This window comes from Martes martes, assembly GCF_963455335.1.
Source record: "Martes martes genome assembly, chromosome: 4".
NCBI classification, from domain to species: domain Eukaryota; kingdom Metazoa; phylum Chordata; class Mammalia; order Carnivora; family Mustelidae; genus Martes; species Martes martes.
The window spans coordinates 150,482,797-150,510,723 of NC_137891.1; the positions used below are offsets into that span (position 1 = coordinate 150,482,797).

The following is a 27,927-nucleotide window of genomic DNA, read 5'->3' on the forward strand; positions in this document are numbered from 1 at the left end:
AATAGTCATTATCATTACACCCATTTTGAAGTGAGTAAACTAGGGCCTGGTGGGAGACAGAGAGTGAGGGAACAGGTAGTATAGGATATTTGATTTTAAGATCACAGAGGCACTAGTTTGGGGTTAGTAAGAAGTTCAGGGTGTGACCATGGGAGCCAGTGGCCAAAGTGATGTAAGGAGACCAAGAACTGAGGGATCAGGAAACCACATGGCTACTGAAGTCAGGACGGCAGGGCAGGGGCTAATGAGGATAACCGCAAGCCAAGGGTTGAAATTTTCAATACATAAGGAATAATTGGGGGCCGGTGACATTTGCGATGAGTAGAAGGAAGTATGGCTGAAGAGCAAAGGAGAAGGAATTCTTACAGAAGGGTAGGAGTTGCAATGCTGACTCCACCCCCTAGTTTTCGGCGATGTGGAGAGTGGGAAAGTGAGAAAACTTCTTGCAGAGGGGCTACAAGAGGAGTCCTGGAAGGGGGTCAAGTTTCAACGAAGGCAAAAAAATAACCTGAAAACTCTCTGAAGAAGCAGAGGATGTAGGAGAGTTTATTGATAAGGGAACAGGATTCTAGAGGGCACAGTGGAAAGGTCTGCCAGGGAGGTGGGCAGTGGGAAGGTGAGTGAAGGGGAGGAGGATGGAGAAGCTCAGAAATGTGTAAGGATGAGTCTGAGAGAGAAGTTAGACAACCAGAGGGACCATCAATTGGGCAGTTTCCCAGGTTGGAGAGACAAATTGCAGATAGGGTCATAATGGAACTTGGGGGAAACTGGTTTTGGTATTTGACTCAGACCTCTAAGATTTGAAATGGGGGAAGAGTGTGGGGAAGGATGATGATTCTAACTTAAAACTGGCAACTACCCCTATGCTCTTGGGAAGATTTAAAGTGAAGTCCAAGTTAGGATGAGAGATCAAATTGCCTCCTGTACCTGCCTCCTCTGACAGAACTGGGACTTCCTAATGAAGGCAATAACAATTTCTCACTCCAAGCTACTGCTAGCAATGGGGGAGCCAAAGGAAGTTTTTATTTTGTTTTGTTTTAATAAGGTTGATGGTAACATGGTGACATCTTGAACAATCACTCAGGCTGCTGGTATGCAGGATGAATTGAAGAGTGTAGGTGGGGAGATCTATTAGGAGTGGTTACATTAGTCCAGGCAAGAAGTGATGAGGTCTGAACCAGGGTGAGAGCTGTGGAGATGGAGAGGAAGGGCAGGGATAGGATATATTAGGGAGCTGTTATTACCAGACTGATAGGATGTGGGAAATGAAGGAGTGCATAGACTAGAGGACAATGCCCAGGTTTCTGACTTAGTTTCCTCTTGTAGTCAGCGGTCCAGGTTCTGCCTTTCTCCCTGGGCTTTTGTGGGTATGAAGCAATAGGACAGTGGAGTGCTTTGGAAATGGCAAAGCTACCCATCATCATCTACATTATTATCAAAGCTCTCTGATCACCATACATAGTAAGTTCAGTCTGTTGAATGAGATGTGACAATTAAGACAAATCACGGTAGTCACCCAGATATCGGCGAACTCGGGGTGGAGGGAGGGCCGGGGATCCAAGATAAAACGAATTTCCTGCACCTGCCGGCAGCTGGAGCCCGGGGCGGAGCGAACACAGACCCCGCCCCTGGGCGGGGCGTGGGTGGGGCCTGGGTGAGGCGGTAGCGGAGCCAAGCCGTAGCCGGAGCCTTAGCCTTAAGTAGCCGCGGTGGGTGCTACTCGCACGGACTCGCACCGCCCCGCACCGCCCTGCCCGAGAACCCGGCTGAGCCTTCTGCCGCGTGCCGCCAGGTCCGCCGTCCCGCTGCTTTATCTGCAGCGAGCCGCTCGTCCCACACCCGGAGTCCCAGGTAAGGGGCGCGGCTCGGGCACCCCGCCCGGAGAGAATCTGGGACCCACCCCGGCTCGGGGCACTGGCGACAGCGAGCGGGCGCTGAGGAGTGCGGACAGCGGAGGGGACACCGAGGATAAGGGGCTGGGGGTGGCCGCTGAGGAGGGGGCACCATGGCCGGGAGAGAGGCGCGTAGCCTGGGAAGGGGCGCTGAGGGGGGTCTACCAGACTGCGAGGACGGCGAGGGGTGCTCCGGGGGCAGGGGGCGGCGGCAGGTGGGAAAGGGGTGGCCACTGGAGCGCAGTAGGGGCTTGCTGGGGGGAAACATGAGGCGTTGGGGGCGGGGAGATGTAAGGAGGGACCGAGAGGGGCAGTGCGGGAAGGGGGTGCCAGGCCGCCGAGAGGCGTGAAGCCGGCGCTGAGCGAGGGCACTGAGGACAGCGAGGGCAAGGGGGCGGCGTGGAGGGCAGTAGACCGGGTCCGCAGGGGTCGTGGTGAGCTGGAGAGGAGTGAGGTGGTGAGGGAAAGGGGCGCTGGGCAGAGATGGGTGTTGGTCGGGGAGAGGGGAAGAGGGCGAGGGCATGTGAATCGAGAGCTGGGAGCGAAAGGGATGCGGAGCCTGAGGCCAATTTGTCGCGGGCACAGGGGATAACCGTGAGTGGGGACTGGGGGGGTGGGGCTCGGAAGAGGGAAGCCTGCAAGAATGGGAAGGTGGGAGGCAAGGCTGGGTCTACCCAGACTGCAGAGGAAGGGGGCGGGGAGCTGGTGGAGGGAGAAGGCAGTGGCCTTGGGTATGGGCAGTGGGCGCCTGAGTTCTGGCTAGGGGTGGGGAGTGGAGGGGCACTGACGGCTGGGGCTGGAGAAACTGTCTGGGAGCTTGGAGAGATTAGGATAGTGGGTGTGTTGAGTTAGGTTGGGGAGGAAGGCAGGTGTGGGTTGTGTGAGGGTGGAAAGATAATCGGACCCATGCGGAGTCCATAGACACCCAGGTGCTAAATCTGTCTTAGCTGCTCAGAAGGCCTAGGAGGGGGCGCAGGCGCTGAACTCTGTTACACCACCACCTGGGATCACAGACAAGAGAATTTTGGACAGAAAAATTCATCCACTGGCTGCCTCTGTTCCTGAATCCAGATGTAGGAAGGACTTTAGGGAGGGCAGGGTAGCAGCCTCTGGAAACTAATACAGGTGTGGAGGTGAGTGGGAGAAAGACAGGGCCCTCCACCCCAACTTCCTGAAATTCAGATGGAAAGGGGTTGGGGACAGTAAAAGGAGTGTGTGTTTACAGGTGGCTGTCCACCTGTTCTGTGCATATAAAGGGAGAAAGACCATGGAATACCATGAAAAGCCCTGGCTATAGTAGTGGGAAATCCCACATTGTGTTAGCCAGAGAAGACATTTTGCCATAAGACGATAGGTAAGGGAAGTCTTTCTGGTCATGAAGGAATTAGCCAGCAGTGGAGGACAGTGTGTTCCTATCAGAGGAAACACTATGGGAAAAGGCAAAACTCAAAAATTATCTGCAGTCCAATAAATAAGTCTCCAGTTTCTTAAGGAATATGATGTGAGGGGCGCCTGGGTGGCTCAGTGGGTTAAAGCCTCTGCCTTAGGCTCAGGTCATGATCCCAGGGTCATGGGATCGAGCCCTGCATCGGGCTCTCTGCTCCATGGAGAGCCTGCTTTCTCCTCTCTCTCTGCCTGCCTCTCTGCCTACTTGTGATCTCTATCAAATAAATAAATAAAATCTTTAAAAAAAAAAAGGAATATGATGTGAAGAGAGATAGCAATAACCCACAGAGGATGTTTTAAAAGGTTTCCCCCCTAAGCTCAGAACTCCGTACAGTTCCTCTCCACCTCCCCAGAGTACAGAATGAGGTGCGGTGCACAGTAGATGCTCAGTGAATGTTGATTCAGTGAACAATTGACCTGTGCTGGTGCTCCTGCCTCCAATTCACTCATCACTCTCCCCCCTCGATTGTTGTAAGAAGCAAATATGGTAACATGGGTGAAAAGAGCTTCATAAGCTATAAAGCAGTGTACAAAAGAGAGAGGCCACTAATATTATGCAGGTGTGCCTACATTCTGTGCAAGATAAAATGCAAGAGCACTTAGTAGAGTGCCTGGCATTTAGTAGGTGTGCAATAAATGGTAGCTATTATGATATGGTTTCTGTGGCTTGAAGAGACTTGGAGAAATAGTGAAGAGGTGGGCTGGGCTAGGCTGACTGTACTAGGTTGGGGAATGTCTAAAGAAAAGTCGAATTAGGCGCACCTGGGTGGCTCAGTTGCTAAGCATCTGCCTTCGGCTCGGGTCATGATCCCAGAGTCCTGGAATCCAGCCCCACGTTGGGCTCCCAGCTCAGCGGGTTGCCTGCTTCTCCCTCTCCCACTCTCCCTGCTTGTGTTCCCTCTCTCACTGTGTCTCTGTCAAAGAAAGAAATAAAATCTTTGGGGAAAAAAGGTTGAATTAAACAAGTTAGTAGTGTGGCTTTAGGGCGGAGTTTGCATATAATAGGGTGAGGTCCACATTTGCCCAACTCCTTTCCTATCCTCACTAAATAAATGTTCCCAATGAGAAGATGGAGTACGTTTATTGAGCACCTGCTATATGTCATATATTATCTAGATGCTTTACCAACATTGACTGTAATTTTCCCAACAATGCTTGTGTTACAAATGAGGAAACTGTGTCTTAGTCCTGTAAAATTTCTTGCCAAAGTCTCACAGCTAATAAATGACAGACCTGGAAACTGAATCTAGTTTGTTTGATTTGGAACCCTAAGCTAGTTCTACTACCTAGGGTGACTTGGTAGAAGAAAACATGAAGCAGACAGACCAAAAAAAAAAAAAAAAATTAAGGGGTTTATAAAGCACTCTCCCATATATTGGTTTTAATTCTTGCAACAGTTTACCAGGAAGTCTTTGATTAACTCATTTTATAGATGAGAAAACTGATCTGCCTAAGGTTTACAACTGCTGAAAGAGCCAGGGCTCAATCCAGGTCTCTCGGACTCAATTTTGTGCTCTATCAAAAGAGAAGTTCAGGGGTGACTGGATGACTCAGTTGGTTAAGTGTCCACCTTCAGTTCGGGTCATGATCCCTGGGTCTTGGGATCAAGCCCTGTGTCAGGCTTTCTGCTCAGTGGGGAGCCTGCTTCTCCCTCTCCCTCTGCTGCTCCCCCTGCTTGTTCTCTCCCTTTCTCTGTCAAATGAATAAATAAAATCTTAAAAAAAAACAACAACAGAAAAACAAGAGAAGTTCAGGGTGCCTGGTTGGTTCAGTTGGTTAAGTGTCTGTCTACCTTCAGCCCAAGTGATGATCTTAGGGTCCTGGATCAAGTCTAGTGTTGAGCTCCCTGCTCAGCGGGGAGTCTGCTTCTCCTGCTGTCCCTCCCTCCCTCTCTGTGCTCCCTCTCTCTTTCTCTGAAATAAATAAACAAAATCTTAAAAAAGAGAGAGAGAAAGAGAGAGGCTCATTCATTCACTTGTTTACTGCATGTAAGGAGTTGATCTCTTACTATATTTTCGGGCTCTCTCCTACTCTCTCCCCTCTTTCCTAGCTGGAGTTAGCTTCTTAGTGCTTCTTTCTGCTGCCTATCAGACTGAAAGCCTTGTTTTTCATACCAGTCCTCAGAGGGGTCGTTTCCTTCTTTCCCGCAGCTTGGGACCAGAGATGACTTCTCAGATGGTCCCTGGGCCTTCATCTTTATTGCTTGTCACGGAGACAGTGAGCTACCCAGCTGTATCATTTATGTGACTGGCACAAAAGACAGGGAAGATCGGATTGATGATTATCTTACAAATGCGTTCTGCACTCACCACTGTGCAGTGACCTGTCTGCTCATATCTGCCTCAGGCGGCTGCCTGCTGGGATGCTTTTTGCCTCTCTTCCAGATGTCCGTGTAGCCCCTGCCACCTTGCTGAAAAGATTCCCTTGGAGGCCTCCATCTGAATATGCCTTACAGCAGAACCTCTCTGCCCTCCACCTCTCCCTATTCTCACACCACCTACTGGGAAAGCTACGCTGTGTGCACATAAACAGATGTTGACAGTACAGTATGGCAGGTGGTAGAAAAGAGCTGCGCAGGGTGCTGGAGATGCTTCTTTACTCACCCTAAACATGTTGAAGTTTGAAATTTTCCTAAGCCTAATCCAGTCTGGGAGTCATTAAATAACAGAAGGTCTAGTCATGATACTGCAACTGACTTGCTGTATGACCTTGGACAAATCACTTCTCTTTAGGAAGCCTCCTTTTTTTTTTTTTTTTTTTTTTAACCTGTGAAATGAAGGGAAGTGGATCAAATTAGGAACTGAAACTAGTTTTTACTCTTGCCTCACTCCCTGTGGCAGACGTAGCTCATAAAGGCAGGCACCATCGATTCTCCAACAAGGCCACATGTGTTTTTCTCAACACCGTTTAAGAGACACATTTATATGGATTCTCTTACTTAAAATCCACCGCAGCTTTCGGAGGGAGGTAATATTATCATATCATAGATGAGAATATTGAAGTTCAGAGTTTAAATAACTTGCCCAAGTTCATACGTTGAATTTTGGGAAAGCTGGGACCAGGAGCCAGCCTTTTTGTTATGGTAAAGCTGCCACTCCCACTTCCCTTCTTCCAAAAATCTAAGAGTGTGAACAGCTGTGTCAGAGAAAATGAAGACTAATAATATGACATTTACATCAATAGTCTGGCACATGGCAATGCTCAGTAAATGTTTATTGAGAGGTGTAACGTGCCCTAAAGACTTGCCATAGGTCCAGTGTTGACAGGGTGTAAGGATGGATAAAACTCAGAGGAATCCAGAAGAGGAGGCAGACAGCTAATTGTAAAACAAGCTCCAGTGATGTAGTCCAGATTAGGAAGAGAGCAGTTGAACAAGATTTGACTGCAGAAGTGAATTAAAGGGGCCAGTGAAATAATATTTATTGAGTACCTCTCATGGGCCAAGAAACCATGCTAGATTAATTACATATGGCAACTGCTCATTCTGTTTATACCCCAAATCTGTGAAGGAGGTAGTATTTTCTCTATTGTAAAGTAAAAATGCTGTGACTTAGAGAGGTGGTATGACTTGCCCAAAAATTCGGCTGAGAAATAGAGCAGGGATTTTGAACTTTCCTATAACAATGCACGGTACTAAGTCTAGTCTCAAATGTTGGCTGTGAGGCTTGAGCAAATCCTTAATTTCTGGTTCTCAGTTTCTTTCTTGATTAAATGGAAATAATAATATCTGTCCTCCTAATTTTACCTCCCAGGTTTAGAGGATAAAATGAGATAGAGGTCGTGAAATGAGGTAAGGATAAAATCTGTGTTTTCATAAAGTTACTGAAAGTTTACTTATTTATAACTGCTATTATTTAACCAGCAGTTCCATTTCTAGGGATCTTTCTTAAGGAAAAAATAGGAAACTGAGCAAATATTTATGTAAAGATATAATAATTAAGAATAGAAAAATAAAGGTATGGTATTAAAGAAATTGTCCTAGGACACATCCATAGGATGGAATATGATGTAGTCAATTGAAATGACATTTATGAAGAGTTTTAAAAGTCTCAGAAAAAATAGTTATGGTATAATGTTAAGTGAAAAGAAGCAAGATAAAAAATGAATGGAAAGGTGTCTGGGTGCCTCAGTGGGTTAAGCCTCTGCCTTCAGCTCAGGTTATGATCTCAGGGTCCTGGGACTGAGTCCCGCATCAGGCTCTCTGCTCAGCAGGGGGCCTGCTTCTCCCCCATCTCTCTCTGCCTGTCTCTGTGCCTACTTGTGATCTCTGTCAAATAAGTAAATAAAATCTTAAGAAAAAATTTAAAAAAATGAATGGAAAGTATGGTTTCAGCTATTAAAATACACATAGAAGATAATAGACAAGGATATATAGTGTGCTATCATTTGTATATAGATAAAAAATATAAACAGACCTCTATATTTGTAAATGCAAAGACTAACCCTGAAGAATACATACATTGGTATCATATTTGCCTCTGGGGAGAGGAACAGAGAGGCTGGGAATCAGGGGTGAAAGCAGGACTAACTTTTCACTATAAATCTTTAGGTTATATATTACTTATTTTTTATCGTAAAAATTAGGAAATAATGCCAGCTACAAATGGTGATAAGATAATGCTTGCAAACAGTAAAAGTTTGAATTATTTTCAATGTATGTATTACTTTTTAAATCAACAAATAATAAAATATAATTTAAAAACAGATGGTATTTTGTTGCATAAGAAAATAAGGGAGGGAATACATTTAAAGGTTAACAATGACAGTTTCTGAATGGATGGGGTGTCTTGTATTCTTTTCTAATTTTTTATGATGAATATACACTTTCAAAGCAGAAATTCTGTCTTGTAAGCAGAAATGACTGTAAGCAAAGTAGAGAATGGTGTGAGGCTGTTGTGGTTGCTTCCCTTGTTTTAAGTAGGAAAAAAGCATAATTCCTTTGAATTGCCAATTCTTGAAACAGGCTCTGCATCTTGTACCATGAAAAGCTGCAAAGTTAGGGCTGTAAGACAGTTTAAGCAAGCAATGGCACCTCCTCTCTGGTCTCACTTTCTTCTTCCATATACATGCTCCACGTGTCCAAGTGTCCTGGGCATTTTCCACACCCACTGGTGAGCATTGTCATGAGGCAGATTGATACAGGAATGGGACAGAAGGTCTCAGATAAAGGCTTGAGAGCTGGGAGAAAAGAGAAGGAAGAACAGAGGCCACCCGAGGCTACTGGTGGCATATCAAATGATGTGGGAAACAAAGGCAGAAGAAAAATCATTACATTTCCCAGATCATTGACAAGTCTTTGAAACGGACAGAGTGACATATTTCTAGGGACTCAACAGTCTCTAAGTCAGTGTCGACACCCTGCTAAAGGCAAAAGTCCTACTTAGCCCAGTCCCTCCCCAGTACTATCTTGATGAGGCCGCAGAAGCCAGGCTGAAGACAAAGCATGAGCTGACACCCGGCAACCTACCACCCCTGGCTGGGACTTGTGCAAAGCTCCTCCAGGCATCTCCCAACAACCTTAACGTTAAGACCTCGCTAGAGGGGAAACAACCTTAACTTGACAATGGCAAGGCATCCATTATCTTGTAGGTCCTCTTTTGCATATAAAAGTTCTTTTGAAACATCCCTTTTCCTAACCTCCCCAACCCCATAGCTTATCATTAGCCACCCCTCACAACCCCATGCAGCAACTCTTTCTGCGCACCGGTCCTGTTGGTGTGCTTTAATAAAGTCACCTTTTTGCACCAAAGATGTCTCAAGTATTCTTTCTTGGCTGTTGGCTTTGAACCCTGACATCTTTCTTACATCATTAAAGCCTGTTAATAATCCTACATATCTGAGTGACCTTTCTTGAAGAGAGCTTTCAATTTTCCACATTTGTCAGTTTCTTGTCCTTGTCACCTCAGAGGCTTATAAAGCTTATAAAGCTTATAAAGCTAATTCCTCCAGTCAAAATCTCTTTCTTTTCTTTTGAGGAACAAAAACAGGAATTTCTTTTTTTTTTATTAAAAATTTTTTTTAGTTTAAATTCAATTAATTAGCATATAATGTATTCTCAGTTTCAGAGGTAGATGCCAGTGATTCCTCAGTTGCATATAATACCCAGTGCTCCTTACATCCCGTGACCTCCTTGATGTCTTCATTCGGTGACCCCATACTCCCACCTCTGTCTGCTCCAGCAGCCCTCAGTTTGTTTCCTGTGATTAAGAGTCTCATAAGAGGTTTATCTCTCTCTCTGATTTTGTCTTATTTTTTTCCTCTCTTCCCCTATGATCCTCTGTTTTGTTTCTTAAATTTCACATATCAATGAGATCATATGACAATTATCTTTCTCTGATTGGCTTATTTCACTTGGCATAACACTGGTTCCATCAACATCATTGCCCTTGGAAAGATTTCTTTTTTTGATGGCTGAGTAGTATTCCATTGTATCTGTATACCACATCTTTATCCATTCATCTGTTGATGGACATTTGGGCTCTTTTCATAATTTGACTATTGTGGACATTGCTGCTATAAACATTGGGGTGCACGTGCCCTTTTGGATCACTACATTTGTATCTTTGGGGTAAATACCCAGTAGTGCAATTGCTGGGTTGTAGGGTACTTCTATTTTCAACTTTTTGAGGAGCCTCCATACTATTTTCCAGAGTGTCTGCACCAGTTTGCATTCCCACCAACAGTGTAGGAGGGTTCCCCTTTCTCCACATCCTTGCCAGCATCTGTCATTTCCTGACTTATTAATTTTAGCCATTCTGACTGGTGTGAGGTGGTACCTCTTTGTGATGAGTGATGTTGAGCATTTTTTTCATTGTCTGTTAGTCATCTGGATGTCTTCTTTGGAAAAATGTCTGTTCATAACTTCTGCCCATTTCTTGATTGGATTATTTATCCTTTGGGTGTTGAGTTTGATAAGTTGTTTATAGATTTGGGGTACTAGCTCTTCACCTGATATGACATTTGCAAATATCTGCTCCCATTCTGTTGGTTGTCTTTTGGTTTTGTTGACTGTTTCCTTCAAAAACAAATTTCTAAAGAGAGTGACACCTTGGACATTATCTCATGTGAGGGCTGTCCTCCCACCCTCCTCTGATCACTTGCACAGCCTGTCCAAGAACCCAGTGCTGAGCATAAGGAGAGATTGCAGGTGGAGAAGTAGGGCACCTGCTACTCCAATAGGACTGTGGGGCCGAGTGCTGGATTATGGGGTTCAGATCCAAAGTGATCTAGGAAAGGTGGCAGGTTTGAGAGAGCTGGGATCTCAGGGAAGGCCTGGCACATAAATAAATACTTGCTGAATGGATGAGTGAGCAAATAAGAAAATAAATAAACAAAGGATTGAGGCTTTAAAGGATTTGGAACAATAATGACTTATGTTCGCAGCTGTGTGGGATTTACCAGTTTATTAAAGTCTTACTTATTGTTATCTCATTTGAGTCCTGTAATAGCCCTGTAAGAAAAGCAGGACAGAAATTGTCCTTTCCATTTTCCAGATGATGAGATTGAGTCCCAGAGGGATGACATAACTTTTATTAATCCAGAACACATTTACTGAGTGCTGATTATATACTAGGACTTGTGCTAGAGGCGAAAGATGCAGAAATGAAGTACATTAAGTCCAAGATACTTGGTCTGAAGGAGTAGCTGGAGTGGTAAACAGTTTTGAAATGATACCAAGGTTGATAGTGTACACTGGGGGCATGGAGGCAGGAGTGCAAGCCTCTGCCTTGCACAGGGAAGGTGAAACTTCATTTAGATCTATAAGGATGAAGATGAGTTTATTAGAAGGGTGTTGTAAACAGAAAGAATATATGTCTAAAGGAACAAAGCAAGAAATAACATGTATTTCAGGTGTGTCATTTGGTATAAAAGTGGCACAGGTTGGTAGGAAGAAGGCTGAGGGGAAGATAAATTTTAGAGAGTTTATTCTTTGGTTAGTTGGTTCTTTGTCAGGTTAACCTGTTTAACCTAAACAGGTTAAAGATCTTCATATCTTTAGAGCCATGGGGAGCCATGAACGTTTTTGAAGGAGGGGAATGATAACCCTATGCTGAGCCTTTCCTGGAATATTCATGTGTTTACTGTTTTCGTTTTTTCTTTTCAAAATTCAGCTCAGGAGCTGCCGCCTGTGGGAGACTCTCCTTGACCATTATGCCTTCTTTTTATTTTTTTATTTAAGAGAGAGAGAGAGAGAAAGATTACAAGTAGGCAGAGAGGCAGGCAGAGAGAGAGTGGAGGGGAAGCAGGCTCCCTGCTGAGCAGAGAGCCCGATGCGAGGCTCAATCCCAGGGCCCTGAGATCATGACCTGAACCAAAGGCAGAGACCCAACCCACTGAGCCACCCAGGCACCCTGACCATCATGCCTTCTAATTGGGTTGGATGTTAGATGTTTCTTGTGGGCTTCCTGGGCCAAGGCTTCCCTCCATCTTATGACTTATCTACTGCCTTGTTACCTGTGTTTACATGCTTTTTTACTCTAATCTGTGGCCACTCAAAGGTCATACCCCTTGTCTGATTCATATTTGTAGTCCCTATACCCAGCACAGGACTTGACCCAGAGCAATGTGCTCAGTAAATATTTGCAGAAGGAATGAATGGGAGGAACTGGGTTCCACCCTGATCCTGAGACAACATTTGGAGCAGGTGCAGTACTGGGGTGATTCTGTGGTGTGTGTGTTTCTTCAGTGATGCTTGGGTGGAGTGTATGTGTGTGAATGGTGGAGTGACCATTAAAGTGACCATTAAAGATTGGTGACACTGGAGGTGTGTTCCTGAGTGACCACAGGTCTCTCCTACAGATGGCTTCAGTGACTGATACTAAAGCTGGAGTCAAAGATGCTTCTGACCAGAATTTTGACTACATGTTCAAACTGCTCATCATCGGCAATAGCAGCGTTGGTAAAACCTCCTTCCTCTTCCGCTATGCCGATGACACCTTTACCCCAGCCTTCGTCAGCACTGTGGGCATTGACTTCAAGGTGAAGACAGTCTACCGCCATGAAAAGCGAGTGAAGCTGCAGATCTGGGTGAGTCCTGGGCATCCTGCATGGGATTATCAGGGGGTGACTAGTCTGCTAGTATAAGGGCTGGGAGGTGGGGACCAATTTGGAACTTCTGGGTCTTATGGAATCAAGCACTAGTGCTGTTGAAGGCCTGGCTTCTGGACTGCCCCTTGCTGATTTTATAGAAGTTTTTCTCCTCTTGGGGACTCAGTTGCTTCTGCTGCTTAACTGTCTAAGAGGTTTTATCCTGCCCATACAAATGAGTGACCAAGAATCTGGGCTTTGGAGTTAGAAATTTGGATTCAGTTTCCACTTCTGCCACTTATTAATCATGGAATCGTGACTAAATTACTTAACCTCTTTAGGCTACCTTTTCCTTTTTGAGAATCATAATAACATCTACATCATAAGGCTCTTGTTTCTTAGCATAGTTCCTGGAATATAGTAAATGCACAGTAAATGTTAGCTCTTTTGTCCATAATCTGTCACTGTATAACAAATCACTTCAAAACTTGATGGCTTAACACAACAATAATTCATTATTACACAGTTTTTGTGGATCAAACATTTGGGAGTGGCTTGGTGTCTGTCTTGTGACCTCTTAGGAGGTTGCAGCCGGATACTGGCTCGGGTTGCAGTCATCTGAAGGCTTGAGTGGGGCTGGAGGGTCCCATTCCAAAGCTACTTAATCATATGTATCAGGTATTGGCTGTTAGCAGGAGGCCTTATTTCTTTCCCATGTGGTTCTCTTCATGTAGTTGCTTAAGCATCTTCATGGCATCCCCCAGGGGAAGAGAGCCAAGACAGTGGGGAGCCACAGAATGGTTTTAACAAGGACAGATTTGCATTTTAGAAAAATCCCTTGCTTCAGTTTTGAGGATAGGTGGAAGCAAGGCAAAGAAGCCAGTGGTTTCAGTAAGTTATACATGGCCTGAATTAAGTGTATTAGCCTGGTCCGGCTGTGGTAACAAAATGCCACAGATTTGGTAGCTTAAACAATGGAAGTTTATTTTCTCACAGTTCTAGAGACTGCAAGTCCAAGGTCAGGGTACCAGCTAGGTTGATGTGTGGTGAGAGCTCTCCCCTAGGGTTGCAGGTGGCTGTGTTCACATGGCCCTTCTTGGGGCTTATGTATGGAGAGGGCCCAGGCTCTCTGGTGTCTTGTCTTATAAGGACACTAATCCTATCAGATCAGGACCAGACTCCTATGGCCTCAGGTAACCTTAATCACTAACTTAGAATCCCCATCTCCAAAGATGGCCATGTTGGGGGTTAGGGCTTTAGTGTATGAATTTTGGGAGAATACAGCACTTGGAACATAACAGTAAGACTGACAAAATGACCTAAGGGATGGAAATGAGAGAGATTTGAGAGAGATTTAGGATTAGAATTTACAGAATTGGATGATCCATTAATTGTTTAGGAAGGAGGAGGAACCCGTAGCTATTTATATATACCAACTTACATATATAAACTTCTGTAAACAAAAGTTCTGTGATTTTTTTTTTAAAGCCGTGTGAGCTTTGGTAAGTTACCTTATTTCTGTGAATAGATAATATCCTCAACTGTAAAAGGCTCACAGATTTGTCAATGGGGGGCTACATGTGATAACATAGTATTGGGCCTTGGCATGTATTAGGAACACAATAAATGTTAGGTTCTTTTTTTTTTCCTCTGCTCCTAGTTCATATACAGAGGCTGACTGGGTCCCTTCGCAGGTTTTCCTGTGGTTCCAGGAGTGCTGGAACAGGACAGGCGCTGTCTGAAGTGTTCAATTAAATTTCTCCAGCCAATTTGATCTCTCAGGATTTCAGAAAGCCTTTGTCAGGGTGGAAGGTAGAAAGAGAACAAGAGGAGTTTCTGAGCACTGCTGAGCAGGACCATTCACAAAAGGAGTTCTCTCATCTCTGGAGGATATTGGATGATGAAGGCATTGGTAGTGCTTTGTTCCCGGGGGTCCTTGTCTGCATAGGTCCCTGAGAGCCCCCTCTGTTTCATGAGAGGTTAATTACTGTGCATCAAGAAGAGAATCTTACTGGGGAAGTGGGGAGAAGTCTCATTACGAGAGAGTGAGAGCATGCACAGGTGTGAAGGGAGAGAGACTTGGTAACTCCACAGCAACAGACCTGACTGGAGGCCATTTACTGCTGGGTTCTGGTTGCCAAGCAACCACTGGAGGCCTGTAGGAAGAGATGAGTGGGAGAGGACCTTCCACTAGTTCCATTTGGGGCCCACTGCAGGGACTCTTGGGTCTGGTGCTGGTCAATGGAAGAATCAGGGTCTGTAGAACTGAGCTGACCTAGGACTCTGGAGTCCTGGGTTTTAGTCCTGGCTCTCTGCCCTCTTGTCATGTGATCTGGAGGGAACTTTCTCCTCCATGGGCCTGTTTCCCTAACTATTAGAGGGAGAAAATAATCCTTGCTCTTCTTGCCTCACGAGTTGTTAGGAAGATGAAGTGAGAAAATGCAAAGGAGAGCCTAAAGAGAACTCTGAAACCTTGAGGAGATCAGGGGATCATGGATGTTTTTCCCCATGTGAATTCTTCTTGCATGTGATTTCAATCATTCTTTGTATCTTTCCCAGCTTCCCTCTGACCCAGGGAGGTAGTTATCTCTGTAAAGAATGGGTATTTGAGGGGCGCCTGGGTGGCTCAGTGGGTTAAAGCCTCTGCTTTTGGCTCAGGTTGTGATCCCAGATCCTGGGATCGAGCCCCGCATTGGGCTCTCTGCTCAGCAGGGAGCCTGTTTCTCCCTCTCTCTCTGCCTGCCTCTCTGCCTGCTTGTGATCTCTGCCTGTCAAATAAGTAAATAAGAATCTTAAAAAAAAAAAAAAAAAGAATGGGTGTTTGAGGGCCTGGCTGGCTCAATCCTTAAGCATCTGCCTTCAGCTCAGATCATGATCCCAAGGTACTGGGATTGAGCCCCACATTGGGCTCCCTGCTCAGCGGGAAGCCTGCTTCTCCCTCTCCTGCTCCCTCTGCTTGTGTTCCTTCTCTTGCTGTGTCTCTCTCTGTCAAATAAAGAAATAAATAAAATCTTAAAAAAAAAAAAAAAAGAATGGGTGTTTGACATTGGAGATGTGAAGTTCCTTATGTGGATCCAAACTGTAAATTTCATTCTTTAATTCATTCAGTAGACATTGTGCCAGGCCTTGTACTAGCTGTGGGGAAACAGCCTTCCTGCTCACATGGAGTTTATCTCTAGGAGGGAAGATAGACACAAAGTACATGAATAAAAAATACCTAGTTTGGGGGATGCCTGAGTGGCTCAGTCATTTAAGCCTTGGACTCTTGGTTTTGGCTCAGGTTATGATTTTGGGGTCATGAGATTGAGCCCCAAATCAGGCTTCATATTCAGCACGAATCTGCTTGGGATTCTTTCCGTTTCCTCCCTCCCTGCCCCTCCCCTGCATGTGTACTCTCTCTCTCTCTCAAATAAATAAATAAAAATTTTTTTTTAAGATTTTATTTATTTTTTTGTCAGAGAGAGAGAGAGAGCAGAAGCAGGGAGAGCTGCAGGCAAAACAGAGCGCGCAGAGGGAGAAGCAGGCTCCCCACTGAGCAAGGAGCCCATTGGAGGACTCGATCCCAGCACCCTGGGATCATGACCTGAGCTGAAGGCAGACACTTGATGGACTGAGCCACCCAAGTGTCCCAGTGAATAAAATCTTTTTTTAAAAGATTTATTTATTTATTTATTTGAGGACAGTGATCACAAGTAGGCAGAGAGGCAGGCAGAGAGAGAGGAGGAAGCAGGCTCCCCGAGGAGCAGAGAGCCCGACGCGGGGCTCAATCCCAGGACCCTGAGATCATGACCTGAGCCAAAGGTAGAGGCTTTAACCCACTGAGCCACCCAGGTGCCCCCCAGTGAATAAAATCTTTAAAAAAACTAATTTTATCTGTGGTAAGGAGAAGAATAGACTTGTTTCAAACTCAGGCACTGGGACCCAGAACTCTGAAATCACTGAAATATGATTTTAATCTCATCCCTAGGCTTGCAGCTGGAGTTCAGGGTCAATTCTATTAACGATTTAAAAGGCTAGTTTGCAGATGACCTTCACCACACCAGTTCACCTCAGGCCTATCTCTGTCAGGAGACATGATGGCAGGGGTCTCTGTTGGCAAAGATAGTATCTCCTCCTGCCTGTTCCCACCAGTGAAGCTTTTTGGTGCCCTGCATATCCGGAAGACTTTAAAGATAGGAGTGCTTCATGTGTCTGGAGTTATTTGTATATAAATTGGGAAAGGACTGGCTGGCCTCTCCAACATTCTTCTTCGATTGTTTAAGAACTCTGTTTTGTGAAGGATTTATAGGCCACTGTCCTTACTCCTGGGCCTATGCTGGTATCACAGTTTTCCATCATCTTTCCTTCTCTGCAACTCATTCCTCTGAAGCCCTCAGTTACTACAGCACTTGTGTGCACCACCATTATTCTATTTGTGTTGGCGATGATATTGGAAGGATAAAATGTGTAAAGCACTAACATAATGACTGGCTTGGAGTAAACACTCAACAAACAGTAGTTTTTTTTAAGGTTCCAGGGAGATCAAGAAATGATACTCCTTTTCTTCCCTCCTTAAGTTTGGAACCAAGTGAGAGATAGATGCGGGAGTCAGAGAGATGGGGAGTAACGTGACAGCCTTATTACTGATAAAAAGTGGGATGAAGAACCTGGTCCAAGTCTTCAGGGAAGTGGAGCTTGCTAATACTTCACTCTGGAGTCAGGTAGATGTAGAAACCAATCATAGGCCAACATGCCCAGCTGCAATTAGCTTACGCGGGATGCATCCAAGGTTAAAGTCCATGTGGCCCAGCTTTAAAATGCTTCAGGCCTAAAGCATTCCACCCAGGTCTGTGTTAGATGCCTCTGCCTCCACGTTCAGTCTTCCTCATGGAGGGAGGGAGGGAGGGTCCCTCCTCCAATAGCTCTTTTTATAATTGAAGAGGTAGATAGAGGTAAGCATTCACTCCAAAGGGAAGTTCGGCAGAATAATGAAAGTTGGGAAAAATAGGAGGAGTCCGAAGAGATTTCCTGAGAATCCTGAATTCTACAGTAATAACAAGTGACTTCATATGTCACCAGGAGTTGAGAATAGTAAGACCAGATGAGATAGGGCTGTTGGGAAGTCAGCTAGGTTCACTTAGTAGCCAACTCCCTTATTCCCTTAGCTACCTTGTTGAAATTTAGATTATCACATGGCTTTCGAGTCACTTACAAATAAGAAAAGTAGTGAATTAGATTGGGGAATGTCAAAGAATTATATCTTAGAACCAGTAATATAAGAATGCAATAAATATGGAGTACCTGGGTGGCTCAGTCAGTTGAGGGTCAAACTCTTGATTTTGGCTTAGGTCATGACCTCAGAACATGAGGTTGAGCCGTGCATAGGGCTCCATGCTGGGTGTGGAGCCTGCTTAAGATTTTCTCTCTTCTTGGGGCACCTGGGTGGCTCAGTGGGTTAAAGCCTCTGCCTTTGGCTCAGGTCATGATCTTGGGGTCCTGGGATCAAGCCCTGCGTCGGGCTCCCTGCTGGGCGGGGAGCCTGCCCCACCCCCATCCCGCCCTGCCTGCCTTTCTGCCTCCTTGTGATCTCTGTCTGTCAAATAAATAAATAAATAAAATCTTTAAAACAAAAAAATTCTCTCTTCTCTTCCTTTCCCCTTACTCCTCTCTGCCCTGCTCTCTTGCTCTTGCTCTTATTAAAAAAAAAAAAAAAAGTGCAATTAATGTAATGGAGCTTAGGAATGTGGGGAAATATAACCATACTGGAAACCTACATTAAGAAGAAGGATTATGGCTCCTTTTTTTTTTTTTTTTAAGGTTTTATTTGTTTATGACAGAGCGGGAGAGGGAACACAAGCAGGGGGAGTTGGAGAGGGAGAAGCAGCCTCCCCACTGAGCAGGAAGCCTGATAGGGGCTTGATCTCAAGACACTGGGATCATGATTTGAGCTGAAGGCAGAGGCTTAAGGACTGAGACACCAAGGTGCCCCAGGATTGTGGCTCTTAAGCAGTCTTTTAACAAATATTTACTATGGCTTACATTGGGGATAGAGAAATTAATAGAGCGACACACTCTCTGCTCTCTAGAACTAGTGAGACTGGATTTACCTCTGAGCTCCAAAAGTGAAAGAATATGAGTAGCACAGTTCTCTTGTTCTTGTTAAGGGAAATAAACTAGGACATCAAGAGAGAGATTTTTTTCAAGAATTTAAGTATCTATAATAATGGGTTATTATATGAGATTGGGCAGCTGTCTCATGGATGTCTGTATTAGTTTCCTATTGCTGCTCTAACAAATTAACCACAAACCTGGTGGCTTAAAAAACACAGATTTATTATCTTACAGTCCTCGAGGTCAGATATTCAAGATTGGTGTCACTCGGTTAAAAATTGAAGTGTTGGTGGGTATGTGTTCCTTCTGGTGGCTCTAGCGGGGAATCCATTAACTTGCCTGTTTCAGTTTCTAGAAGCTACTTGTTAACTTGCCTTTTTCAGCTTGTAGAGGCCACTTGCGTTCCTTTGCTTGTGGCCCCTTCCTCTACCTTCAAAGCCAGAGATGCAATATCTTTTGATTCTCTGGCTTGCTCTCTGACCTTCCTGCTTTTCTCTTACAAGGACCCTATGATTATCTTGGACTCACCTGAATAATCAGGAGAATCTCCCATCTCCAAACCTTAATTTAATGCTATTTGTGAAGTCCCTTTTGCCATGCAAGGTAACATATTCATAGGTTCTGGGATTAAGATGTGAGTATCTTTTGGGGTACTATTGTTCTGACTACCACAGCATCTGTTGATAACATGGAAAAGATCTACTGTACACATGAAATTAATATTACACAGTACATTAGCTGGAATTCATCATCTATCTATCTATCTATCTATCTCCTTCTTTATTTTTTGAAAGTGAGAGAGCTTGTGCATGCACAAGGGGCAGGGAGGGACAGAGGGAGAGAGAAAATCATAAGCACGCTCCACACCCAATGCAGAGCCAGACATGTGGCTCTATCTCACCACCCTGAGATCATGACCTGAGCTGAAGTCAAGAGTTGGATGCCCAGCTCACTGAGCCTCCCAGGAACCCCATTAACCAACTGGAATTTAGATAAAAACTAAAAAAGAAACAAACAAAAAACCAAAAAGGACACCTGGGTGGATCAGTCAGTTAAGCATCTGCCTTTGGCTTAGGTCATGATCCCAGAGTCCTGGGATCGAGTCCCACATCAGGCTCCTTGCTCAGCGGGGAGCCTGTTTCTCCCTCTGCCTGCTGCTCCCCCTACTTGTGCTCTCTCTCTGAAAAATAAATAGATAAAATCTTTTAAAAAACAAACAAATAATAACCAACTAGAAGTGATAGAAGCAAAAAAAAATAATAACAATAACACAGAAAAAGATCTACTATCAATGCTCCCCATCCTTTAAGGCTGTAACTCGGGTTCCCTAGCCTCCGATGATAGTCCCCTCTGCTAACTGCCTGCAACAGGAACTGTTTGCATCTTAGGCTCACATTGCCCATGGAGAGTGCCTGTCCCCTTGTAAGGTGCCAACAAGCCTATGAGGTCAGAGCTCATTACATCTCAGTTTCCCATTTTAGACATGAGGAGGCTGAGGTCCAGAGAGAGATGCAGACTTTACTAAGGGCTCACAATGAGGTTTCTTAACACATTTCAGTGCTCTTCCTACCAGTTCAGGAAGGTAAAATCTGGCCACCTGAACATAGACTGGGGATCCACAAAGGACGGGTGGGCAGCACGGAGGAGGCTGGAGGCTGAATAGGGATGCTGGGGCTCTGGCAGGTCCCTGTGGCTCTAGGAATATGGAGACAGTTCCTGGGTACAGCATCTCATACTTAGCTCTTACAATAATTAGAATTGATTTTTGTAGGCAGCAAGTTTCCTGGTGTGGCTGCAGGGACATGTTGACACTTTCATCTCCCCAAGCCTGTAGGAACCAGCTGCTGGAGAGGTTTAATCTGATTTTTAAAATCACAACAAAGACTATGGGAAGTCAAATCAGAATCACAGGCATAGTCTGCCTTTGCAATTTGCAAATGAATTAACCAAAAGGCGTTATTGGCTATGTGACAGGCCTCCATTCTTCAGGGCCACTATCCCCTTACCTCTACCTAAGTCGGTGTGGGAGAAAAGTAGATACCTGCTAACCATTTGTGTACTCATTCATTCAATAAACCTATACCTATTATGTTCCAGGCACTGTCATAAGAGGACAAATAAACAGCTACGATACAATATGAACGATATAATAAAGGGATAAAGAAGGTGCTGTGGGAAAGGGAAAGGAGCTGTTACCCCTGCCTAGGGAAGTTATTTTCGGCTTTGCAAAGGAGGGGACACTTGAGCTGGGTCTTGGCAAATGAGTCAGAGTTTTTCAGGTTAATGCCGGGGAAGATCTTTACAAGGAAAAGAAAAGACATTTGCAAAAGCATGATTGCTTTTAAGGACCCATCATATGCCTGGCTGTGGTAGGGACCGGTGAGATAACATCCATACCTCTAAGGGGCACACAGTGGAGTAAGAAGACAGATATAACATGTATACAAATACCAGCAATGCTATGGACATGAATGATGCCTCGAGAGGTACAGAACGTTTTAAGGGACTTCAGAGAGGGAGTGGTCCTCAGCTTGAGAGCATCAGGGAGGGTTTCATGGAGGAGGTGGCCTTATTGTAATGAGAGTCAGGTCTAGCAGATAATAACATCCTCTAAGGCAGGACTATCTGTCTTGTTCATCTAGTTCTGCGGTCCAGGCTGACCGCTGTTTTTGACTCAGTTTTAGTGTTCTGACATTGCCTGGAATGATTTGCATGTTCAGGAAGCCGTGCAGCATGTCCTTAGGAGCAGAGGTGTGGGGTGAGCCACACCCCTGCTCCAAACCCATGTCTGCCATTGTTACCTTGTTCAAGTGTTGTTACCTCCCTGTGCTTTGCTTTCTTCTTTCTGAAATAAGGAGAATTTTAGTAACACCTACATAGTGTTGAGAGAAGGAAATAAGATAATGCTTAACATAGTCCCTGGCAGATAGTAAATGATCATTAGTTGGTAGTTTTTGTTTTTATTAACTCTGGTACCCACAGGCATTGATTTGTGGCACCAGAAGTCTGGATGTGATCTCAGCAGCATCTCTTTTAAGAATCGATGAACATCCACCTGAATTCTTCCTCTGAGTCCTGATTAAGTCCGTGATGGTTGGTGGCTAACCCTTTTGGCAGAGCTGTGCCGTCATGGCAAGAACTGTTTAGTTGAGGAGTTAAAACAATTTAGAAAACTGTAAAGAACTAAAATGTGTGGTGCAGAGTGAATGCAATGGAAATGTAAAGGAAAGAGTTCAGCATTGGGAAGAGTGGGTAAAAAAGGCTTCTTGGAGGAAGATGGGATGGGGGGGTACATTACAGGACAGGGAAAGAGGGAGTGGTGTCATGGAGACACCCTGAGCAAGGAGGTTGACATTAAGGGAGGGCACGAGTTGTACTGTACTTTGGGCAGTGTTTTTCCTGTGAGGTGATTGGACTTCTCCGAAACCTACTAGTCACAGCTCCTGCCTCTGCTTCCTACACCATGTGGTGTAGCCATTCCCTCCACAAGAAACAGAAGGAATGGTAAATTCAGAAGGCCCCTGAGGCCCCGAGGCAGGGGTATCCCTACATTCCAGGCTTAGTAAGGGAGTATGGCTTGAGCAGGGAGACGGCAGTCAGAGATGAGGCCAGAGAGTTGGTGGGAGGGACAGATATTAGAGGCCCTTAGAGGTCTTTGTAAAAACTTGGGTGTTTAAATTTTTTTTTTTAATTTTAGTATAGCTGACACAGAATGTTACGTTAGTTTTAGGTGTACAACATAGTGATTCAACTTCTCTATACATTATGCTGTGTTCCCCACAAGTGTAGCTCCCATCTGTCACCCTAGAATGCTGTCATAACATCACCGACCTTATTCCCTATGCTGCGTCCTTTATTCTCATGACTGGCTTATTCCATAACTGGACTTTGGGTGTTTGAAAAACAGCTTTATTAATGTATAGTTGATACACCAAAAAAGGTACATATTTAATGGATGCCATTGATAAATTTGGACTTAGGCAAACTTGTGAAACCATCACTACAATCAAGATAACAGACATATTCATCACATCTAAAAGTTTCCTTGTGTCCCCTTCCCCACATATTTGTGTGTGTGTGTGTGTGTGTGTGTGTGTGTGTGTGTGGTGGTTTTAACATGAGATTTAACCCTTTTTATAAAATTTTGAGTGCACAGTACAGTATTATTAATTTAGGCACTATAGGCACAGCAAAAACATCTCCCCATTTCCCCCTCCTCCCAGCTTCTAGAAACCAACCAGTATTCTATTCTCTGCTTCTTTGAGTTTTACTACTTTAGTTATATCATATAAATAGAACCATGCAGTACTTGCCTTGCTGTGATTGGCTTATTTCACTTGGAATAATGTCTTCCAGGTTCATTCATATGTAGCAAATGGCAGAATTTCCTTTTTTCAAAGGCTGAATAATATTCCATTGTATGTGTATACTACATTTTATTTACCCATTCATCTAGCAATGGACATTTGGGCTGTTTCCATATCTTAGTTTTTGTGAATAATGCTGCAGTGAACATGGGATTGCAGATACCTCTTTCAGATCCTGATTTCAGTTCCTTCGGGTACATACCCAGAAATGGGATTGCTGGATCATATGGCAGTTCTATCAAAGGACTTGCAAAGACATTTCTCCAGAGAGGACATGCGAATGGCCAACAGGTATATGAGAAAGACAGCGTTACTAATCATCAAGGAAATGCAAATCAAAACCATAACGTATTACCTCACATATGTTGGGGTGGCTATTATAAAAAAAAAAAAAACAAGTGTTGGTGAAGATGTGGAGAAATTGGAACCATTGTTCCACGTGTACACTTTTCTAACTTTGTGCACTGTTGATGGGAATGTAGGTGCGGCCACTATAGAAAACTGTCTGGAGGTTCCTCAGAAAATTAAGGGAAGTCTTTAGGTTTTACTCAGAATGAGTTGGGAGGGCTTTGAGCAGAGGAATTACATGATCTAACTAACATTTTTTTTTTTTAATTTGACAGACAGAAATCACAAGCAGGCAGAGAGGCAGGCAGAGAGAGAGGGAAGCAGGCTCCCCGCGGAGCAGAGAGCCTGATGCGGGGCTCGATCCCAGGACCCTGAGATCATGACCTGAGCCGAAGGCAGAGGCCCAACCCACTGAGCCACCCAGGCGCCCCTCTAACTAACATTTTATTTTATTTTATTTATTTATTTTTTTAAACTAACATTTTAAAAACCAACTTTACTTTTGGGTAATTTTAGATTTATAGGAAGTTTGCAAGGGGAGTACAGCAAGTTCTCATATTTCCGTCACCAAGTTTCCCTAATATCAACATCTTACATAACCATGGTGCATTTGTCAAAACTAAGAAATTAAAATTAGTACAATATTATTAACTAAACTGTAGACCTTATCTGGATTTCACTAGTTTTCAAATAATGTCCTTTTACTGTTCCAGGGTCCGATTCATGTTATATTTAATAACATATTGTAGAAGTTGAGCTATAATCCATAGATCATAAAATTCACCCTCTTAAAGTATACAGTTAGTGATTTTTAGTATTCCCAAAATTGTGCAAGCATCACTACTAACTCCAGAATATTCTAGTGACTCATGCCTCAATATTTAATAGGATGGCTCTGAGGAAGGATTATGACTGTTTCAAGGATAAATCATAACAGACAAAGGGCAGAAGCAGGGAGGATCAGTTAGGATTTGTAATAATCCAGGCCAGGAATGTTGTGGCTGGAAGTAGAGTGGTAATTGTCATGGTCGTGAAATTAGTCAGATTCTGTGTATATGTTGAATATATTGCTGATAGGATTTGTTGATGAATTGAATGTGGGGACAGAAGGAAGAGGAGGAGTCAGAGATGATGCTGAGGGTTTGGGCTGAGTGACCAGAAGGTCGAAGATCCCTCTGATGTAGAAAGGAAGACTTCAGGGAGGGCAGGATTCGAGGAGACAGTTGGAGCTGAGTTGTAGTTAAGTTTGAGATGCCTGTTGGAAAACTGAGTGGAGATAACAGAATAGGCTGTTGGATGAATGAATCTGCAGTTCAGAGCAGAGGCCCTGGCAAGTCATCAGCATAGTGGTGGTGTTTTAAAACCATGAAGCCAAATAAAATCAACGGATAGCAAGAACTTAGAAAGAAGAAAAGTTCTGAGGACTGAGCGCAGAGGCATTCCAACACTAGAATGTTTGGAAGATGAATAAAAGAAGCAGCAAAGGGGGCTGAAAAAGAGCAACTGAAAAGGGAAAGTTTGGTGTCTTGGCAGCCAAAGTAGAGATAGAGCTTTTTGGAGGAAGGAGAGACAAACTGTATCAAATGCTACTGCTAGTCATGAGTGTGAGGCCTGGGAATTGACTTCGGGGATTTAGCAACATGGAGTTCGGTGGTCACCTTCATACGAGCTGTCTGCTGGAGTAATGGGGATGATAGCCTAATCAGAGTGGGAGAAGAGAAAACAGATAGACCAAGTATGCACGGCACCTTCAAGGCTTTTGCTCTTAGGAAAAGGAATCAAATGGGTGGTAGCTGAAGGTGAAGGGGGGGAGGTGAGTCAGAAAAGGGTTTTGTTTTTTCTAAGATGGTTGAAGTACTGGTATGTTTGTGTGATGGTGGAGCAATCCAACAGAGATCAACCAACTAAGCAACCACTAAAGAAACAAAAACACAAAACTGATGCTACAGGAGAGAGGGAAGCATTGCTGGGATAATATCCTTGAATTGATGAGCATGGCATCACAAGCAGAGGGTGAGCCCTTGCTAGGAGCACAGACTGTGCAGCCACATCAACACGGGAGAGAACAGAGATTATGGGCGCAGGTGTGGCCAGGGTGACATGTGCTGGTGGGAGTTCTCCTGATATAATTTTCTGATAAAGTGGGAAGCAAGATCATCAGCTGAGAGTGATGATGGGGGACAGGAAGTGCGGAGATTTGAGGAGAGAGGAGAGTATCGTCTAGGAAAGCAGAATAGTGAACAGACTGGGGAAATGTAAATTGATTGCTCATTAACATTAAGGCTCCAGTTGAAATTAGTGATCATAAATTTAAATTCATGAATTCATGAATTTGAAGCATAGTTGTGTGTTTCTTTCCAACTGTGTTTTGCTCTGTGGATACAGTCATAGAATAGGCAGAGAGTTGGATTTAATGCAAGTGTTGCTTTGCTGATTATGGACAAAGCAATAGAATGCCAGGGGAGTCAGAAGTGTGTACAGGAAGTCATTATATGATTGGCCAAAGGATTCAAGCTGGGCAGAGAAGGAGGTGATGATGTAAGGGGGGTAGAAGACAGTGAAAAGATCATAGGGGTTGATGACCATTGAAGCAATGAGCTAGAAAGATCACAGAGATCTGAAAATGGGAGGCTGGAAATGACTATGTGTCATGTACCTAAATGAAAAGGTACAGGGTACAATGATGAGGGTGAGTGGCTGAGCTGGGAGAGGTTAGACATGAACATCACTGAAGGAAAGAAGTTCAAGGAGTAAAGAGTCCCAAGATGTTGGAAGGCTCATCTCTCCGGACATTAAATTCTCCAGAATAACAAATGAACCAGGAGTTGTTGACTGGACAGTAGACATAACGGTGGCATAGTGTTATGACGTGAGATTCAAAGCTGGAGGTGTTTTGATTTTTGAAGGAGGAAAAGAAAATGATCTGGAAGCAGGGGTGAAAAGCAACTATATCTATTCCACCTTCTGGCCTAGAGATTTAAAGGTGGGGAGGGAGGAAGCAACCATCAGTTTGGAGGCTTTAGAGGAAGGTGTATCCTCAGGAGAAGCCAGGTTTCGGTCACCATTCAGAGAAGAGGGAGAAGAGATTTCTCTGATGACTGACCATGGGTTTCAGAAGGCCCAGGGGTTAGGGCTGGAAAAGATAAAGTGCAGAACTGTATGGGATTCAGAGTACAGAGAAATCAAGGACAGCTTGAGAAACCTTGGGCTGCTTGTCATGACTGACATGAATAGAGGAATAACAGGTACAACATAAAAAGTTAAAATGCAGACAGGTGACACCAAGACAGACAGTAGTTGTGGAGCAAGGGAGAATAAGGCCTTGCTTTCTCTTGATCCCTGCTTTTAGAGCTCAGAAGGCTGGTGCAGGGGCCCTTGGGTGGTTCAGTCCATTAAGCATCTGACTCTTTTTTAAGACTTTAATTAATTAATTAATTAATTTGAGAGAGAGAGAGAGAGTGAGCACAAGCAGAGGAGCAGCAGAGGGAGAGGGAGAAGCAGGCTCTGAACTGAGCAAGGAGCCCAGTGTGGAGCTCCATCCCAGGACCCCAGGATCAGGGCCTGAGCCAAAGGCAGATGCTTGGTTGACTGAGCCACCCAGGCTCCCGAGGCATCCGAGTCTTGATTTCAGCTGGGTCATGATCTCAGGGTTGTGGGATGGAGTCCCACATCTGGCTCCATACTCAGTGGGGAGTCTGCTTGGGATTCTTGCTCTCCCTCCCTCCGCTCCTCCCCCCATGCACATGCTTCCCTTACCCCAAGTATATATATAAATCTTAAATAAAAAAGAGGCTGGTGGAGGTGCCATTCTTACGTGGAACGCCTCCCCCTCAATTTCACACATCAATAATTATTGTGGCAGTAAAGCCCCAACTACCACTTATGTAAAATATCCTCACCTGTGACATGGGGCTATTAATAGCTCTCACAGGGCTGGTGTGAGCTCCCAGTGGCACTGGCTGATGGCCATCTGTACTCAGTGCCTTTTTAAAAAAAATATATATGTATATGTTTTAAGTAATCTCTGCCCCCGGTGTGGGGGTCAAATTCATGACCCGGAGATCAAGAGTCACATGCTCCATCAACTGAGCCAGTGAGGCACCCCTGTACTCAGTTATTTTATGAACCCATTTCATCCTTACAAAACCCTGTGAGCTAGGTACTGTTATTGTCCCTATTTTACAGATGAGTAAACTGAAGTGCAGAGGAAGTTAGGTCGCTTACTTCAGTTCACATAGGTAGCAAGTGGCAGAGTCCAGATTTGAATTGAGGTCTGTCTTCAAAACCCCTTTATGTCCTGTGCCCTGTTCCCCTCCCCTCCTTGTTATATCTTCACATGGATAAGGGCTTGGGTGCTTAGAAAATACTCAATAGATGGTGACAATGTTGCTAAGAGCAACTATATATTGTACAAATGCTCTCTATGCATTTTTCAAAAAATTATTACAACCATAATGCACAGAACAAATGAGAAAACTAAGACTCAAAAGTTAAGGAACTTGACCAAATCTTACTAAGATTGGTAAATGGCACAGCTGGGATTCAAAATTAGGGCCATCTGCTGCCAGAGCCTCTATTCTTTTTTTTTTTAAAGTTTTATTTATTTGAGAGAGAGAGAGCATGCGCACGAGCGAGTTGGGGGAGGGACAGAGGGAGAGAATCTCTAAGTAGACTCCCTGCTGAGCATGGAGCCCGACTCAGGGCTCCATCTGGGCTTGATCTCACGACCCCTGAGATCCCATGAGATCATGACCTGT

The 27,927-nt window shown here is 44.4% G+C and overlaps 1 protein-coding gene across 1 annotated transcript in view; it reads left to right on the plus strand.

The window, feature by feature from the left end:
- Window positions 1-1,424: 1,424 nt before the first annotated feature.
- Window positions 1,425-27,927, plus strand: part of RAB3B (RAB3B, member RAS oncogene family) — a gene marked incomplete at its 3' end in the record, with an annotated part of 62,942 nt that continues 36,439 nt past the window's right edge. The window contains exons 1-2 of the mRNA XM_080801366.1: window positions 1,425-1,457; window positions 12,138-12,365. Coding sequence (XP_080657492.1) covers window positions 12,138-12,365 — 228 coding nt within the window. The 5' untranslated portion in view covers window positions 1,425-1,457. The remainder of the gene's footprint in view (window positions 1,458-12,137; window positions 12,366-27,927) is intronic.